This window comes from Haemaphysalis longicornis, unplaced genomic scaffold, assembly GCF_048455015.1.
Source record: "Haemaphysalis longicornis isolate Haplotype H1 unplaced genomic scaffold, Haemaphysalis longicornis Haplotype H1 scaffold_12, whole genome shotgun sequence".
Classification (NCBI taxonomy): domain Eukaryota; kingdom Metazoa; phylum Arthropoda; class Arachnida; order Ixodida; family Ixodidae; genus Haemaphysalis; species Haemaphysalis longicornis.
In genome coordinates this window covers 88,401,450-88,421,062 of record NW_027526225.1, presented here as the reverse complement: position 1 = coordinate 88,421,062, position 19,613 = coordinate 88,401,450, and the positions used below count along the sequence as shown (strand labels likewise).

Here is a 19,613-nt window from a genome sequence, read left to right as displayed (position 1 = left end):
CCGAATTGGTAATCACCAATTTAGAAAACGGAATCCCATTCGTGGCAAGCAGTGCTCTCTCTAGCAGTTCTCTAGCAGTTCTCTAGAAGTTCTCTAGCGGCAAGATGTATGTACGTGGTCTCTACATTTTGTTTTTCCGCCCTGCAACCAATCCTTAACGTATCTTTGCCGTACGACCACTTAATTCCGTCGGGTCCGGGTTACCCAGGTGGTGCTGTCAAACAAGTCAATCAAGCCGTGCGAAGGAAGCGCGCAATGGACGCGAAGCTGCGCTAAAACAGGCCCAAAAAGATGACAAAGCCGTACCGCCGACGTGCCTGCCGGCAAGCAGGCACCTCTGCGCGGGGAACGCTGGGTAAATTCGCCACGTCATCTGTAGTGTGCTCTGCGAGTGAACCCCCCCCCCCCCCCCTTCCCGGGCCTCCACCTCTGCCGCATTGTGAGTTTATTGTACCGCACGCCGCGAAAGAACCGTTGGCTGGTAGAGGTAGGAAGCTTTGCTTTAAAAAATGCCGGCGTGCGTCGTCTGCTTCGTTTCAACCCGATTCTTAACGGTGCTGTCAATGGAGATGTTATTAATCGCACTCAAATTGGAGTCGAGGCATAGTTTTGCATTCGGTGGGGTAGAGTTTGAAACGTCCTACACACATCGTGTGCTTCGCACGGACAAGTACCGCCATCCCGAGGAGCCCGATGTAACCAGTGACGACGCACTCACATGGTTGCCTGCATGTATGCCTCGCCAGTGAATACAACCTATAGTGCATATGCAGTGCCAGAACCAGCCCATCTCACTCAGTTTTGGCAGACCACCGAGTATCAATTCATTTATAACATTACCCTGTAGCAGTTGACATCTCCAACAGTCACCAGAGGCATTGCCCACAGCCATCTAACCATACACTAGCTATGTACAAAGCTCTGATTTTTGGCTATCATTCCAGGATACATCGACTCCATCAACAATGCAGGGGTGTGTGTGTGTGTGGACATCTCTGCAGGCGCGCCTGTGTTGCACAATCACCTGTTCCTGGCGGCCGAGGAGCGCTCCATGTGCGGGCTGTCTCGGAAAGCGTGCACTTGCTCGGCCAGGCTCTCAAGCGTCTTGGGATAGCGGTGCGGTGGCTGAGGCTGCCGCCGCACCGGAACTGTGCTGCTGTAATACGGGTTCTCCAGTAGGCCACCACCGTTCTCCGAGTGGAGGTCGTCTTCGGCTTCCTGCAATGCGGCGACCCCCACTTTCAGTCGTCTTGTACAGAGAACAGTTGCACGGCGACGAACTTTTCTGAAAATTCTTGGATACCGGAGGGAAGAGCTAGATGACCCTAAACGATGGTCACTTGAGCAAATTAAAAAATCAACAAACATACATAGCACTGGGATTTAGATTTTCTGGGCTAGACTCTGTACTAGACACGTATCTGCTCACTTTCTCGTTGTTGTTTTTTTTTTGTACTAAAAACAACAGCCAGCGTTGTCAAAGTACCAACTTTTTGTGCTATGACAGTGAACTGCACCTGAACGAGAACAGGAAGCCATCTGTTTGTCTATTAATCAGAAGCTTTCCTTAATTTAGTAAGAGGCCAGTTGACCGCTTAGCTGAGCAACCAGTCAACAGGCTAGCTCACTAAAAAAGCTGCAGTCAATTATCTGTTCGATTAGTAACCAAGATGGTGAATCTACACTCGGCGTGCGCCTTTAATTAGCCAGAGCAAGTATTCGAGTGCATGCTGTCCGCGAGATGAACACCTGTCACGTGATGCCCGGGTCTGTTCTTCGCGTCCAAATTTTCTTACCTCATCCGTCCATCGAGTTATTGGTCCTCCTCTATTCCTAGTCCCACCTGTCAGTGGCCACTGTGCTACTAGACAATCTGACGCTTTGGTTCCCCAACTATTTGGAAGAGGGTGCCCCTTGCGCATGGGAAACGAGCGTACCTGGACGCCCCTCTTGACGATGACGACGGGCGGCCGCTGCCTCTCCGGGGCCATGGGCGGCACGGGGGGCAGGGCACCCGAGCGACCCCCGGGTGGCCCCCCGGCGCCCTTGGAGCGCACGGCGAGGACGAGCCGCCTCGGAATGGACATGATGATGACCACGTCGTCCAGGCTCATGTTGCGGACGTCCACCAGGTTCACCGCCAGGATCTCGTCGCCCACTCGCAGCAGCCCCGAGTGGTACACCGCGCTCTCCAGGGCGATCCGCGAGATGAACACCTGCAGGGTCACACGCGATTATGTCCCACGGGCCGCTAGAGTGTGTGCAGGCAAAAAAAATGCTGAGGGGTCGTTTCTCAGCGCAAACTCCAGCTAAACAAAGAGCCGCAGACCATGACGTCTCAGAGACACTGTGACATGCTTTTGGATCGAAGTGCTCTTAAAGAGCTTGGTTTGGTTTACATTATAGGTACTAGGACAGTCTGCTGCGAAGACATGTGCCATTGAAATGTTCAATTTGCACAGCCAACGGGTTTTGGACTAGAAATGCTTTGATAGAAAAGTATTTTATTTTAAATTTAACCCCACCATGTTTTCCGTTTTTAAAGTTGGCTTCCCCTCAATAAGAGTATATCTGCAGTGAAGCACGCTTTACAGGCAACTACGCGACCGCTTTTAGCTGTCTGCAGGTGACAGTCGCTTTCGTCGCTGTGAAACGCAGAGACTGACCCCTTCCTGGGTGCGGACGCCGTCTCCCTCGCGGATGTACAGCCCCAGGGTCTGTCCGGGCCGCTTGACGATCTCGACGAAGGCGGTGCCCCCCTGGGCGTATCGTCGCGCCGCCTGGGCTCCCGCGCGGCCCAGGCAGCGCGGGTCCAGCACGCGCACCACCATCTCGCCGCGCTTCTGCACGGCCTCCAGGTGCGCGGCTGTGGTGGCATCGTACTCGCGCTCGACCGCCTCGATCTGGCGGAACACCTCGCTCGAGATGCCGCTCACCTGCAGCAGCGGTGGCAACAAGGGGGATATTTATTACACCCGAACTACTCCTTTTTGAGGGGGGGACTGTCTCTCTTCACCCTAATTAAAGGTGTGAAGTTACTACATTCAATGAGTTACTTATACACCTTTATCACAAATCACTCTAGTTTTCTGAGTGAATATACTACACCACGAAGGGAATTTCAGCTAAGGAATATATACAACCACAGGAAATGACATGGAGTAAACTTAAGTGTGTCATTCGTTCTCCTTTTCCTTCCTTCCTTCCTTCCTTCCTTCCTTCCTTCCTTCCTTCCTTCCTTCCTTCCTTCCTTCCTTCCTTCCTTCCTTCCTTTCTTTCCTTCTTTCTTTATTTCTTTATTTCCTTCTTTCTTTATTTCTTTCTTTCTTATTTTCTTTATAGAAAGCAGAGAAGAGGCTAAAGGCTTGATGCCTGGCTCAAGACTCTTCCAGACGCCTCCAGTTAACTCAAGAAAAAAGATAGACGTGACCACCTTCCTGGAGTCATTGCATGCCATGGATCCAACTCCCTTTTCGGAGCAAACATGCTATATCACGCAGTCAATTTAGTCCACGGGACTACGCGAATTTCGAGTAAATTGCCCTACCGTAGGACTGACACGGAGTAAACGTAATTGGCAGAACTGCAGACGGACTCTACCACTAAGTAGATTTACTACGCAGAAAATGACGTTTGCTTGCCATAAAAGGAGTTTTACCTTTTTTCGAGCAAGTCTCACGTACACGTCGACAAGTGGGTTGTGTGAGTGCGGAAAACAGCGTGAGACGTGTGAGGGGTGTACCTTGCGGAAGTCTCCCTGCAGGACCATTTCGGGAGCCGGCGCACCGGGCGCTAGCCGTGGTCGGACTGCGCCCACCCGGGGACCCCACGTCTCGCTGCCGCCTTCGACGCACACCACCAGGTCGCCTTCGTGGTTCTCCTGCGGTGTACGGCACGTGGGGAAAGCCTCCTTGTACCACTGAGGGGGGAAAGAGGGGGGAGGAAACACAGATGGGAGAGTGAGGGAGGGCGGGAGTAAGGAAAAACACCTTTCTTACGCCCAGCACGAGGCAGAAATGCAAGCGCAGTACTGTCTCTACGTGGGGGTGTAGAAGGTTCGAGAGGGTGTGCAGAGGATGTCGGAGGTGTCAAAACGTGCAGTCGTGTTAGTGAAAATACAAAAAAAAAAGTCGTTCATCTTAATCTTATACGGAGCTGAGAAATTGGACATCAGAAAGGAAAATTTCTACGATAATTCCCAGGGCAGTGCTTTGCTTTTTGAGGCTAGAGCAGGTTGCTTGCGAACTAAGAGCTTTCTGGGGAAGTATTCACAAAATGATGGGGTATGCGTGATCTGCGGAAAAGAAACAGAAACTATGCGTCACATAGTGTTAGAATGTGAGGGTATCCATCCAAATCTACATGAAGGGAATATTGGGCTTCCAGAAGCCCTAGGATTTAAGGGTAGCAGAGAGGAAGTTAACTTCAAGGCTGTCGAGGCGACGAAAAGAAGATTAGAATACTGTTGGACGAAAAGCAGAGAGGGGAATTTTGCCTAGGGCAGTTACCACTTGTAACAGAAAAAAAAGTATTTTGTGCCTAATAAGTTTTTGTGCCTGCCCTAAGCAGCGCTAGTATTACACCAAGAGTATAAAACATAGGTGTATTAGTCGTTTTTGGTAAGATGACACGTCATCACCCCGCTACAAAGGGAAAACCAATAGCAATCATCATCATCATACTTCAGTGTGTGAGCGATATCTGAATAGGGTAACTGAGCACGCGGTCAAGCCACCGATTGTCATCTAAAGATATCCCACAACGGGTCAATATCGTGTCCGACTTGCTTGTATCAATTGGAGGCGTGGAAGAAGATCTTCGTAAACCGCGTGTCGCACATCTAAAAACTCGTATAACGCATCCGCTACACAGTGAATTGAACACCCTTCATCTCACTCGGGGATAAGTGAGTGCAAAAAGCAAGAACATAGGCGTGGATCAACAAAAGGCTTAGTAACGGCATAGACGGGTGCATTTGAGAAGTATGCATGCACCTATACAGCAGTCCAAGATTCCATTGTAACTTAGCACTCAAAAAATGCTTCCTCTCCCTACTAATCACGAGGCGTAAGCTACTACAACGCATTGCTGTAAGCTACTACAAGTGACTAAAAGGCGTAAGCTACAAGGCGTAAGCTACTACAACGCCTTGTAGTGAGCAACTACAAGTATAAAGCGTAAGCTGCTACAAGTGACTTGCAAGCTGCTTCTCCGCTCATTTCACATGGAGCGTAAGCGAACCCGCGGCTTTGGCGATGCGAATGAATTTGTTAAAGACTCGATACGATCAATTCCCTGCCTCTGTATATCAGTGAAGTTGACATAGGCAGGGGCTTTGCTTGGCCTTTGGCGATAACGCCAACAAAATCTATCGTTGTTAAACAGCACAGTCACTTACTGGATGAATGTGTTTATTGCTAATAAACCATATAAACGACGTCAATATAAAAAAATACCAAATGTTTTTCTACGTTTCTTTTCTTTTCGTGACTTGTCGTACCGGCCTAGGTGCCGAATTGGGGATGGTAACAACGTGCCATGCGTTGGTTTTCTACTCATCTGTGAAACTTAACGCATTTATATTTGCGAAATGAAGAACTATAATTAAGCCGGCTTCATTTGCGTATGCGCAAATAATGACACGTTTTTATTACTTCTGGGAAGGCATTCAATGCACATTCTTGCAGCAGTTGTCTTCCTATGCACAGACAATACCGTGAAAATGAAAATGAAAGTCTAAGTATCCAAGGTAAATGCTGATCATGCGTGAGATGGTATGTCAAATTATAAACGATGGGTTGGGTGGGGTTAGGTTAGTTTGAGGGTGGTTGGGATGGGATGAGTTTGGCTGGGATAGGTTCGGTTGGGATAGGGTGAGTTGGGCTGGGGTGGGATAGGTTTGTTTGAGCTGGGATGGGTGCGATGAGTTGGGCTGGGGTGAGAAGGTATGGGATGGGATACGATGGGTGGGGTTGGGTCGGGTAGGCATGAAATGTGATATGGGATGGGATGGGTGGATTGGGGTTGGGTTGGATTGGGATGGGATGGGATGAGTTGGGCTGGGGTGGGATAGGTTTGGTTGAGTTGGGATGTGGTGGGATCAAGCGGGCTGGGGTGGGAAGGTATGGGATGGGATGCGATGGGTGGGTTGAGTCGCGTAGGCATGGAATGTGATATGGGATGGGATGGGTGAAGTGGGGTTGGGTTACATTGGGTTGGGATTGGATGAATGAGTCTGGCTGGGGTGGGATAGGCATGGTTGAGTTGGGATATGGTGGGATGGGGTGGAATGATTAGGGTTAGGTCAGGTAGGCATGAATCGGGAAGGGGGATGGGATTGGGAATTGGATGGGTTGGGTTGAGTTGGAATGCGAAAGGGTAGGGGTGATGAGCAAAGCAGGGGAGAGACCTTTTTGCGTCCGCAGCAGAGCATCCTGGCGGCGATGATATGCTTGACCTTTTCACCGAGGCGGGGCGGCGGGCGTCCAGGCGGGTTCATGTGGCCGGCGCCGGGCCTCCGAGGACCCTCCTCCCCCTCACGCCGATGCTGCTGCTGCCGCCTCTAGGACGCCGCCCCGTGAGCTGTCGCCGATGCTGCCGCTGCTGCTGCCGGTGCTGCTGCTTCTGCCGCTACCGCCGGTGCTGGTGCTGCGAAGGAAGATGGCGGGGACGCCACACTGACTCTGCCGGATGCCTCCCCCTCGAGCATCAAACGCGCCCCATTTGAGATAACCAACACATCGACGTCTTTCTCAACAACAAAGAAGGACAGAAGACTTAGTGCGTTCTTCGTATGCTTAAACTCTTGTTTCGAAGCATCTCTAGGCTAGCCCCTGCAAGGTTTCTTGTAACTCGAGTCCACTGCCCTGATCCTGAAGAACCTTACGTTATAACCCAGTGGTCCATTGAGAGTACGGTAAAAAAGAAAGAGGTTTTTCCACACCCTCGTACCATAACGCTTTACTCGGCATTGCATTTGACACGTGACAAACATGTCAAGTTCTAAATTTATGAAAGTTGAATGGGTTGGTCAGTGCATATGTTATGCAGCGAATTTACAACTGGGGATTGTACAGTGACCCAATGAAAGAAAAAAGGACTGATCTAGAATAAAGATAAGATAAGCAGAGTAGAGTAGACGGGCAAGACTTGAATACGAATATCGTGAGAATGGAGCGGTAGGGAGTGCTTGGGCGAAGGTCTTTAACCATGCTGTAGCCAATGGCCAACGAACAACGACGGCAAAGACGATATGGTGACTATTATGATCAGAAAACAGCTGTGTAGGCTTTAGGAAGTAAAGTTATAGCAGCTGGCCGTTACGATTTTCAAGTAATCATTCCTTTCGCGTTTCCGGACTTCTTGGGACTTGACATTTCGAGGTACCTACGTTGGCGGCTTGTTCGGCAGTCATTAGAATTGTCGTACTTGGTGGTTTCCTATAGCATGCCTGGAACGACTGGCCATGCCCGTACGACTTCGCTAGGCATGCATGGTATCAGACGGTAAGCCTTACAGCGCCGGAAACATAAGCGTCTATGCTTTCAGGAGCCATCCAATATCTTACACAGCCGCCAGTAACCAAGCAAGGATCCCACACGTCCTCTCAGAGGTACCTCAGTGGCTCTTTGAAGTCGCCTAGTTCGAAGTACGCATCCCCTAGCACCACGGCTCCGGCGCATGCAGATACGAATGTCCAGGTATTTGGAGGCTTGCCCAGCGACGTCTTTCCATTGGTGCGAAGACCCTAAAAACGGTTGCCTACACCCACGCCTGGCCTGAGAACGTAAAGCGGTTGTTTTCGAAAGGTGACCTGACGTAGCCCGAGCGCAGAATCTACACGACGGCTACACGCGCAGGCCCTGTAGTTTATTCGACCTGAACTCAGTCGACTTGTACGCAGTGTACTTTGCACGCGTTTGCCGCCTCGAAGGAAGCAGCCCTCCAAAATTCATTGATTGTAAAACTTTAAAGCGGATCAATTATAATGCAATTGTTGCAGTGATTGCGACTCTGGTGGGATAAGTGTCGCGTGTACGGAATCGGTCACGCTTACAAGTTACTGCTTGGTTTTTGTAGTTTAGGAAACTTCATTTTCTAGCCAAGGAATCTGAGTATGAAGAAAGTGAGTTTGCAGAAAAAAGAAGACGGAAGAGGTCTATGCGATAAAACAGAAGCAGCAGCAGGGAAACTCAAGAATCGTAGATAACATCCCCGTCGCTTCTTTTTTATCATAACCACATTGCCAGGCGACCAGAAACGCGAAAAAGTAAACAAACAACCGTTGCATCTTTTTTCTATGCACTGCTCCGCATATAAGAAAGCACATGGTAATACAGCGCGACGTCTAGAAGATGTTATGACGTCGACCGCCGACGAGTTACTTCCATTTAAATTCCCTTACTGAATTAATCCAACCAGCAAAATGCAACAAAAACTTCTTTTCAAACTGCGCGCCCTGTGTGCGCACGGTACACAGCGGCGGGGCTGTTGTGGCCTTATTCGATTATGCACGGCGGAAGAATTCGCACGGGTGAAAAGGGGCTTTCAAAATACGCATAAGCAGCAGCTGTTCTGCTCCCCCGGTACTTTTTTTCTTTATCTCACGATCGAGCGGCAGATGTTTGGCTTCGTAATTATGCTCCAGAGGTCACGGCCTCTAAAAGTTAGCGAAAATGTCTTCATGCCACTAAAAAAAAAAAGATTAAGAGATTAAAACCTAGACTACTCCATAATAAAGAGAGCGGGCCGAATTTAGAAGCCTTTTATGCCTTCCTCGAAAAGACCACACACAAGAAGAAGAAGTAAATAACGAGAAAAAGTGATCAGAAGGTAAAAATACAAGCCCCGGTGCCGCCCTACAAGCAGCTTACTCCTTTCATCGCAGCTTCATACACATGCATGCCCCCATTGCCTGGCTGCGAAAGTTTAAAGCAGCTTTGGAGGAAAGAAAACGAAGACGTAAGTAAAGAAGGCAATGGAGGGCCATGACGAAACGCGAAGCAGAGTCGTAAGCCGAAATTAAACGAGCTCTGGGCGGCCCCACGAGGCATGCAGCGCGCAATGGTTTTACTCTCCAGTGACTCCCCGGCGCGGAGGTGTTCGGGTTTTTTCGGCGGAAGCGGGAAGCCTGCCAACTTCCCGGCGTTTACATTTGCCCTCAAATAGTGACATTTTGTTGAGGTCGCACGTAACGGCCTATAGCGAATGAGCGCGAAGAATGTGACGTGATGAAGTGTTTTAATGCATACAATCATTTCTTTGATAAACTGAGGTTTCCGGGAATGAGATCAAATTTCGGGCCCCTTTTTCTAGCGCGAAATTAGCCGATTTCTGCCGGTTTTGCAGAAAACACGAGAAACCTGTTCCTTGAAGCGTCTTTGGTGAAGCCTCTTTCGCAACGACTCTCGTATTTTACAATTTATAACTGCCTTGCATGAAGGTTGATCCGAAGCAGAGAAAGGGATCGACGCGGGCATGCGACGGCCAGGCGTCAGGCCTAACGTACCACTTGGAGGTCTAACTTCGTCAACGGGTACCTGCAGACGTACAATGACTACGGCGTTGCTTCATAGTTACCGAACGTCCAGCCCAAACACTCAATAACGTTTAGCCCAACGTCACGCTTTGAGGTCTAACGTCGCCAACAGGTATACAAGTACGCATTGTAGTCAATATGTGGTTATCCGGTTCACGTAGTAATAACTCAACGCGAAACGTTAGGCCTAAGACGACGAATACCTGGCAGTCGCTGCTGTCAGTCTAGCAGGTGCATTAATGGAAAATTGAAATGCGAACTCAAAAACATGAACCACCACACGCAAAATTGAAAAAGTACTGTTCGTGGGGATTAATAAAGGCACGCTATTGGCATATTTTAAAAGACACATTTCCCAAATTTATTCTTGTAATTAAGCCTCGCGTTATTTTGACTCGCATGGAAAGAAATCGCGCTATCTGTGTGCTCTGGTTCATATTTTCGTGTTCGCGTTTCATTTGTCTATGACTGTTCATATCGACAGAGTAACACAACCGTAGTGTCGGACAGGTTCATAAGCTTGGTGCACGCTGCGTCATGCACCAGGAAATCAACGAATCAATCAATCACTTTGAACGCAAGCACTGGGATGGTCGACCCCAAGAAATCTGCGATCGCCCTCTCAGTCCTCTATGCGAACTCTGAAGCCTACCAAAGTGATGCCTACCAAAGTGAGGCCTACCAAAGTCCTGCCAAAGTGATGCGTACACACAGAATAGTAGAACCTCATGCTGCTTTCGGACCCTATTTTGTGGTCGACGCAGCCCTAACCACCTGACAATTTCCTCGTGCTGCAAAAAACCACTAGCGCCATCTATATGCCAGTACATGTACGTTACATTGGTACATATCTTGCCGCATATAGGTGGTATTCGTTGAAATTTTTAGCTGTCAATTTATTCACTTGGCAACACTGGAAGCGGCCACAGACATGGCCGATGCGTCACGGACAACGTGACGTTCAGGAACGGTGGACGAGCCTTATCGCGCATGCGCCAACTAGACGTCAAAAAACAAAGAACGCGACCTTTTCTTTTTACCGGAGGTGACGTCATGGCTTAAGAAAAATGGCAGCTGTTGTGCGGTTACCTCGCTGCATCTTTCCTCCATGCCGCGCTGCGCTCTTCTCGTCGTGATTTTTGTCTGCCGTTGCAGCGGTGCATAGGTGTTTGGCTTGCGGTTGTGATGAGGGCGCTCTCGAAGAACTTCTGGAGAGCACTTACGGTGGTGTGCAGCGTGTGATCGGGACGCTGAGTGTGTGCGACTGCCTAATTTGCGCGTAGTACGTTACGATGGTGACCACGAGCGCTCTCCGTCAGTTCTGTCGCCTCGATTTGCGAGAGTGATATGAGTGCGCTCCCGACGATTTTCTGCGCTGTGTTAATTATTAGAGCGCCGTGTTGAGGCTGCTGGGCGTTTCGTCGCCTACGTGCCGTGGCGAGAGGCAGCAATGCCGGTCACACGAGGGCAGTGGGACGGCGCATGACCACTCCCAGCGTAACCAAGCTAGCCACTGCAAACGATTCTGCGCGCATAACTTATTTCGCACCGCACTGCTACGTGCTAGGGACAGTGTCACACTGCCCCTATTAAAAACGAAAGCTTTCTGATCGATGGCGTTCTGTCAAAAAAATTACACATTTCCTCATAGACCGGTTGCTCGACCGAAAAGCTCTGATAACACCTCTGGGCACATGGCACGATCTCGCTACTTATTATGATATTTGCATGTTAGCATCTTTCAACAGTTTGTTTTTGCGCGAAGCTAGATGAAGCAGCTTTTACGTTGATGTCTGCTTTTTTTCGTTTTGTTGCACGGTCTGTCGGGTTCGTTCTTGCTATCTGCTTTGCGCACTGTCATACCAGCGTACTTAGTATGCTGTGGATAACTCACAGGCATTTCGCGCGGATCTTGCTCACATGTACATGCATTCTAAACGCTTACTTGAATAATTTCTAGTGAATTTACAGCATTGAACACCAATGCTACTGTTCCAACGCTAGGGCAGAGACGGTAGGGCCGCGTCACGGAACAACGTTAACAGTTTTGCATTGACCGTAGGAAAGTCGCCACCGCTTCCACGTTGACCTCCATTTCGCTTGTATATTTCCCTGGCAATACCTCAGCCCAGTCCGTTATACAGGACATATTTTATGGCTCCCTCAATTAAAGTCACGGAACCATATCGGGACGGGAGCCCTGGCAAAATAAAGAAGTATGATGAGGCAGTTTGTTTCCATGAACGCGCAACCAATATGCACGAGGACCTGATAAAAATTTTGAAATGAGGCCTTACTACCTGAGCAGTGGCGATGCTTCAACTTTCAAGCAGACGACTAAGGCTTCAATAATAAAGTATGTTTGTACCAAGCCCAAAGGCCACGTGCACAGAAATACAGCAGCCAAACCCCGAACCAGTTTGGCACAAATGGAGGAGGGGGCCTCACTTTCGGATCTAAGCAAAGCACGGTGTCGCACGGCTGAAAGCTGTCAAACACTCGCAACCAGGGGCGCTGCTGGAGCCGGAACTGATAGAAACCCTTTAGCAGTTGTATTCTGCATTGCCGTATTTAATATCTTATGTAATCATAATCACAGCTTCCTACTGCTGTAGCAGAGCGTGGAGGTAGGAAGCTCAGTAACAAATCCGAAGCTCGCTTCTTATGCCTATGTCGGGTGCCGGGCACGCAGAGCCCTCACCCACAATTTTCTTTTTGCGGCCTTGGTTTTGATTTTCTGGAGCCCCGGGGCACCTCTGCAACAGACGGACAGAGGGCCGACTTGGTTGGCGCAGTATTTCCGGGAGACGCCTACCAGGTCGGCATACAGGCTGCAACGCTTTAGTCATTGCGCGTCGGGCATGGAGGCTGCGAGAACGCTAAGCAGACTGGTTGTTTCATGTTTCATGCGCGAGCGCTTTATACTGCTAGCTCCAAAATTTTGCAGCATCAGCTTGCAGTAAGAAACACCGCGGCTTCGGGTGCGCACCATTAGTACCCCTCCTCCTCCCCCACTTACTGCTTTTCCAAGCTATTCCCCGCCTGCTGGCCTGGGCACACGGTGCCTGCATCTGACACGCCGATCTCCCATCGGCGCCACGACAGTTGCACAGAGGAAGCTATGCCTCGAACAAATTGGGCCCATCTCCCCGCGAGGGGGACTCGAGTAAATGCGTCGCATAGGGGGTGGGTGTATTGCGTTAACGTTTAGTGTTTGGGGAGTTGGTGGTAGTGAATGCGTTGTATCAGCAGCTTCTTGATGTAGTTTGAATGAGTCAAGGATATAAGGCGCGTTCGTAGACTCCCATTCTGTGTCGGCTTCGTGGCGCAGTGGGTAGAGCACCATGTACATTGCGTTTCGCCCGCAGGGTCGAGGGATCGAAACCAGGCGCCGGATAGTATTTTTTTTTTATATAGTGTAGGGGGAGGGGGTGCGGACTACGACTACGGACGTCAACGCGGGTGACATCGTGAGTTACTGAAATGCTCTGCATTTAAAAGCCTGCGAAGGCACAAAGAGCCGACCAGACGAGCCGGCCAGACGAGCTTGCTAGCTCGAAGTTCATTTTCAAACGAGCTGCCGCAGACTGCGCGGGTTCGGTTATACGAGGTGCCAGGTATACGTTCTCATTTTTTTTTTGTCACTGGTGCTCCCTTTGAGATATACCGACGCAGTCGTCGCCACTGACTAATTGAGTAGCCGGAAGGCGACAGCGATGGTGACGCTGTCTTCTTATATTCGCCACTCCATTCACACTCCATTCCGGGAAAAAGGCGCTTAATTCCATTCCCATTTCATTCCCCCAAGCGTTGTCCTCATTCCATTCCAATTCAATTCCGGCACCTCAAAAAGGTGGAGTGAATCTGGATTGATTCCAATTCCGGAGTGGTAACTCCGCAACACCGGTCGGGAGCGCACGCATCACCCTCGCAAATCGAGGCGGCAGAACTGATGCAGAGCGCTCGTGGTCACCGTCGTAGCGTACTAAGCGCAAATTAGGCAGTCGCACACACTCAGCGTCCCAGTCACACGCTGCACACCACCGTAAAGGCGCAACCACATGCGACGTTTTGGTCGCGTTTGGAGACCGTCCCCGGCGACGCGCGTTCAGCGCGCGCCACCAAATACACAGCAGCGCGCTCGGAGCGCCGGTGTCTGCGCATCCCAGATTTTCGGTCCGTTTTCGGCGTCTGCGCCGGATGTTGCTGTCCTCAATTTCCGGTCCCCCTCCGCGCGCAACATGGCGGCTCCTTATTTGGCGGCTCTTTAGCACTTTATTTAATAGAACATCAATTTAACGTGTTTTGTTTGTTGAAATTTTGATTATTCTTCAGTTTATTAAGAATGACTTAAACAGAACGATGCTGCCTTTACCAAAGTAAGTCTGGCAACTTGGATCGGAGAAGCGCTCTTCGCGCGTCTCATGTGGTTGCTCGCACTCTCCAACGCCCGTTCCGCGTCGGCGCCAGGCGCCGCAGACGGTTGCAAGACGCGGCCAAAACGTTGCATGTGGTTGCGCCTTAAGTGCTCTCCAGAAGTTCTTGCATTTTAGCCCAGCTAACATCGCCAGACTTCATTAAAGATATCTCTCTCTCTCTCTCTCTCTCTCTCTCTCTCTCTCTCTCTCTCTCTCTCTCTCTCTCTCTCTCTCTCTCTCTCTCTCTCTCTCTCTCTCTCTCTCTCTCTCTCTCCAGAAGTTCTTCGAGAGAGCCCTCATCACAATCATAAGCCCAACACCTATGCCCCGCTGCAACGGCAGACAAAAATCACGACGAGAAGAGCGTAGCGAGGTAACCGCACAACAGCTGCCATTTTTCTTAAACCATGACGTCACATCCAGCAAACAGAAAAGGTCGCTTTCTTTGTTATTTTTTTTTATATCTAGTTGACGCATGCGCAGTAAGGCTCGTCCACCGTTTCTGAACGTCAGGTCTATGGATATGGCCCGGCTTGGGCCACTGCGCCCGCACGCCGAAGAAAAAAAAGAAAGCACCGGCGTGCGTCGTCTGCTCCGTTTCAACCCGATTCCCAACGGTGGCGTCAACAGCGATGTTATTAATCGCACTCACATTGTACTCGAGGCAATACTTTGCGTTCGGTGAGGTAGAGTTTTTAACGTGCAACACAGTCTTGTGCTTAGCACGGACAAGTACCGCTATCCCGCGGAGCCCGACGTAACGAGTCACGGCGCACTCACATGGTTGCCTGCATGCGCGCCTCGCAAGTGAATACAAGCAATACGGACAGGCGATGAAAGGGGAACAAACGGAAGACAAGAGTGTGAGTTTTGTATGACAGTCACGTCATGTGTTTCAGAGCGCACGAATTGTTTACGTGTTTGTGGAATAGAAAGGTTTAGGACATGGAAAAAAAAAATATTGAGGTGATGAGTGGGGGAAGACAAACACTCTCCGCCGACGCACTTATGTCCGCTTCTTGTCCGACCGTATACATGCACGGCAACACCAGATCGCAGCCGCGAGCTTCACACGCGAATACCTCGTTATGCGGCCTCGTTCGGATCCGATTGGACCTGCGTGCGGTTGTACACGCCGTGTGCTCCTCAGCCTAGCGGTGCCAGTCGTCAGGTACACGGCCTTCTTTAGAGTACAACGGTCGTAGATAAAACCGCATTGCGGGGCTGTGACGAGCAGCAAACGTCGCTTGGACACTTTTTCTGTGCATAACTGCAACGTTCAGACATGACTGCCTCACTAGAAAATGTTAGTAGTGAGGTCGCGGGTTCGATTCCCGGCCGCGGCGGCCGCTTTTCTGATGGAGGCGAAAAGCAAAAACGCCCGTGTGTACGAGATTTCGGCGCACGTTAAAGATCCCCAGGTGGTCGAAATTAATCCGGAGCCCTCCACTACGGCGCGCCTCATCGCCTGCGTTGCGTCGGCGCGTTAAACCCCACAATCAATCAATCAAGAAAATGTTAGTGCATCGATTTAAATTACATAGAAGTGTATCGTGGCGCGTGTGAATGCATGAGTCTAAATCTGAATGATGTATACCCCCGTCTCGTCTCGTGATTTTTTAACACGAACGTGTTTTATTCCCGGATACACGAAGATTTCGCTGACGTCATATCCGTCGCGGAAGTGACGCCAGTAAAACGAAGCAAGCGGCCTGTAAAGCGGCACCCATGCACAAAGGGTCTTCTGGAGGGGAAGTAACCTTTAGTACGAAAGAGTACGTTATACTTAGGGTTGTTCGTTTTCAGGTTTTATATTTTAACACAAAAGTGGTTTGTTCCGCCACGGCCGCTGGATCAAAGCGCACAAGGTGCGGCCTGCTGCGTGGAGCCGCCGCGCATTGGCGAGGGAGGGCGAGCGTTGTTGACAGTTGCGGCCGCAAGTTTCGCGGGGGCGCTAGTAGTAGGGGACACACCGAAGAGGCGCGGTAAGGCGAACGCGGCATTTTCGCGCCAATTTCGCGCCGCGGAATGAGGTTACATGCTCCCAACAAATATAGTCGTGTTCAGCTTGATGCGATCTGCCTCACAGTCCAGCTAGGTAGTTAGAGCGGTCAGTTAGTATGCCGAAAAACTGCTGTGTTCCACGGTGCACGTCGAACGCAAGGAAAAATCCCGGTTTGAGCTACCATGAATTTCCATCAAGCGCTGAACGACGACAAGCGTGGCTCAACAACATCTCCCGGCAGGGATCTGGTGGAAAAGAAACGAGGTGGGTACCCAGTGACCACTCTTCGGTTTGTTCCCTTCACTTCACCGAAAATGACTATAAGAAAGGCACCAAACTGCGAATGCTCCTGCCAACTGCTATCCCGACGGTGTTCCCCAATTACCCGTCCTATATGCAAAAGCCAAGCGCTCCAAGGATAAGAAAGTGGCCTCGAAGAGAAGTAGCAGATGGCGGTTCATCAGCTTGCGCGAAAAATAGTGCACGAAATGGCCCAGATGAAAGCATGCATGAAGATGTCGAGCCTGATCTCTTCGGAGATCAAGAACATGTTGCACCAAGCGGGTCTTCGGAGGGAACGTGTGACTGTGCATTGCCTGCTGATAGCATGTGCCAAACCAGTTCATGTACGGATAAAATGTCTCAAACAGACCTTGACCTTAAGCGGGTGATAGAGGATGCGAAGAAAACGACGAACCGCCTGCAGCGGAAAATTTCCCGTCTCAATCAGTCATTGCAGACGCTCCAAAGCCAGCACGATACGGTTCGTGAACGGCTTCAAGCTTTCGAAAGCAACAAAGAAATCGCCTGTTTTATGAGTGTACTAGTAGCCGCAGACGAAGGCCACAAAACCGCCGAATTTATCAAGAATCAAGTGTCCAATTTCGCTTCCAAGAAGCCAGCGTACAGTGAATCAATTCTGAGGGAGTGCGTGCTCTGGAAAGCGTGCTCCAACAAAGGTTACGAGTATGTAAGAACAAGAGGCCTGTTCAAGTTGCCTTGTCGTGCCACACTACAGAAGTACATCGGGCACTCAACAGGCGAAATAGGCGTCACATCACTCATAACAGAACGCCTACGCGCAGAGTTTCAAGCGCTACAAGTCGAACAAGAAATCTTCTGCTCCCTAATCATAGATGAAATGGCGATACAGCAGAAAGTTATGTACGATCGCCAACTTGATAAGGTTTTCGCCTCGTTGACATGGGTCCTGAACAGCAATCATGTGCAACACCTGAAGTGGCGAACAGGTTATTGTGCTTCGTCCTGCGAGGGCTATCAACTGCCTATGTGATACCAGTTGGGTACTTCTTTACCCGGTGCCTCAGAAGTGAGCAACTTCGTTCTATGACAATGAATGTCATGAAGGCAGTCGAAGATGTGGGTTTCCGTGTGACAAGGATTGTTACCGACAATCACCAGTCAAATGTTGCGCTCTTCAAGAGCCTTTTCTGAGGACGGAACGCTTGTGCATGTAGTGCCACATCCATTGAGACAAGGTGATCCTCTTTTTTTGTCTTTCGATCCGAATCACCTCATCAAGAACCTCAGAAATAATCTTTTGGAAAGAGAGATGATGGACGGAGATGATCTAATTCAAGGTGGACTGTACTTGAAGAAGCTACTCAGCATTCAGTCACAGCTACTCGTAAAGCCAGTGAGGTTCCTAACACAGTCACACGTTGAACCGAACAACCTAGAAAAGATGAAAGTGTCAAGGGCTACGCAAGTTTTCTCACCAGTCGTAATAGCAACGCTTGAGTTCCTACAAGAAAACCCGCAATGCCACCCTGATGCGACAGAATTTCAGGACTGTTTGCCCACCATCACATTCATGAAAATGGTGTCGAAGTGGTATGACCTTCACAATATTGGCGCTGTGAAGCCGCGCGGTCAAAGTGAAGAACCATTCTACTTGATCGACGACGACCGTCTTTCGTGGCTTGAAGTAGACTTCGTCACGTACATCGAGGAGATCCAGCTTTCTGGTGGCAAAACAAAAAAGAAAATGACGAAAGAAACATGCGAGGCAACGATAATGACCACGAGGTCAACTGTGGCATTGATTCAACATCTATTAGACAACAAGTAGGTTTTCCTTTCTTCACCTTTATATTCTTTATCGCAGTTACGTATATGTGCATTGTCTTAGGTATCTAAAAACTTTTTTCCAGCTTTCGCTACGTCTTGACCCGTGCCTTGAACAGCGACCCCGTGGAGTCCCTCTTCAGTTGCTTTCGACAGTTTAACGGAGGCAACGATAGAGTTGATGCTAGAACCGCGGTCTTCACAGCCGAAAAGCTGTTAAAGGTATATATGGTGCCCGTTGGAGAGCACACCCATGTAACCTACGCACTTTTTTTTCCCAGGTTGGAATCCTCCAAGCTGCTAAGAGTGGAAACGCTCCCCATAGCTCCGAAACAAATGCACCTCTAAAACTCAAAGCCCGAGAAGGCAACACCGCGGCCGTGCCACTTGCCGTCGTCCTCAGTGCCAAGCGGCTTTCCTATGAGCTGGAAGTCTTAAATGTTTCGCTTGCTGTGCCGGATGACCTCGAACTAGCACCCCTAGCATACCTGGCCGGATACATCGCGCGTGCTTGTGAGGGAGAAGGTAAGGACGGTTATTTTTAAGCTTTGCACTATTTACTGCATTCTTTCGAACGCTGCGCTAGCGCGTCAGCCAGTCGTAAACAATGTTCACTTCACTTTCGCCTTCCTCGAATGTTAACCATAATTTGTGAACCAGCAGTTCTCCCTCTTTCTCATATTTTTCTCTTTTTGCCCTCCCTTTCGCCACTAAAAACCAAGGGCAGAATTCCAGGCTGACCTCGAGTGAGGAAAAACTCAGGTTAGCCCAAAGCCAGGGTTCCGGCCCGAATCAGGACGTGGGTCCCGCCCCGCCGGTGTGCGACCACTGTAAGGGTCCACACCAGATATAAGTGTATGCCACTCTTTTTGCCCCAGGACGTTCCATTCCCCACTGTTACGAAATTTAGATATTTTGTTAGCTAAGCGAAGTAAGCAAAGGAGCCTACATACTTCGTTGCATAGTACTTTTGATGCAAATTTTACTTGACTTGATTTTATTATTTGCAGTTGCCGTGTGAATCATGCAAGGTTCTCCTGCAAGAGTCGAAACCGTGTGGCAGCATCTACGATTTAGTAAAGAAAATCGATAACGGACAACTTCGGTATCCCAACATGGAGATCGTGAAAATTTGCAAACTCACATGTGACTTTGTCAGTGAAGTGATGAAAGACACTGAAGTTCGAAGGAGTGGAAATCTGTGTAAACTTCTTCACTCAGCCCTCCTCCCACATTTTGTTACCTGCCCTGCACTACGGTGTGGTTCGAGCAGCCCTCAGCACACGAACCACCTCTGTGATGTTTTTTTTTAAAAAAGCTGCTTCGACCACTGCTAGCTAACTGGGCAGGGAATGTGAGTGCCACTGTGCAACGTCTGGTAAGGCTGGCACACAAGCCCCTCTCCAGAAAAGTTCTACGCCTTTGAGGACCATGGCACCTCCATTTTTTTTACCTTATAATGCAGGCAAAATTGTTCTGCTGTATTATAAAATATACTGATCTTTTAGAGATTGTAGAGCTTCAGTTAATAAACGCACATTTTATTGTAAGCGCAATTCCCGCA

The 19,613-nt window shown here is 49.6% G+C and overlaps 1 protein-coding gene across 2 annotated transcripts in view; it reads right to left on the bottom strand.

Annotated features, from left to right (window-relative positions):
- Positions 1 to 19,613, bottom strand: part of Rhogap100f (Rho GTPase activating protein at 100F) — a 114,866-nt gene that overhangs the window by 28,912 nt on the left and 66,341 nt on the right. Inside the window, exons 2-6 of one of the 2 annotated variants that reach the window (XM_077693690.1) lie at positions 6,410 to 6,648; positions 3,743 to 3,919; positions 2,667 to 2,936; positions 1,938 to 2,216; positions 1,025 to 1,218 (exon numbers count right to left, since the gene is read on the bottom strand). In XM_077693690.1, coding sequence (XP_077549816.1) covers positions 1,025 to 1,218; positions 1,938 to 2,216; positions 2,667 to 2,936; positions 3,743 to 3,919; positions 6,410 to 6,499 — 1,010 coding nt within the window. In that variant the 5' untranslated portion in view covers positions 6,500 to 6,648. The remainder of the gene's footprint in view (positions 1 to 1,024; positions 1,219 to 1,937; positions 2,217 to 2,666; positions 2,937 to 3,742; positions 3,920 to 6,409; positions 6,649 to 19,613) is intronic. The other variant, XM_077693691.1, reaches the window with a different exon arrangement.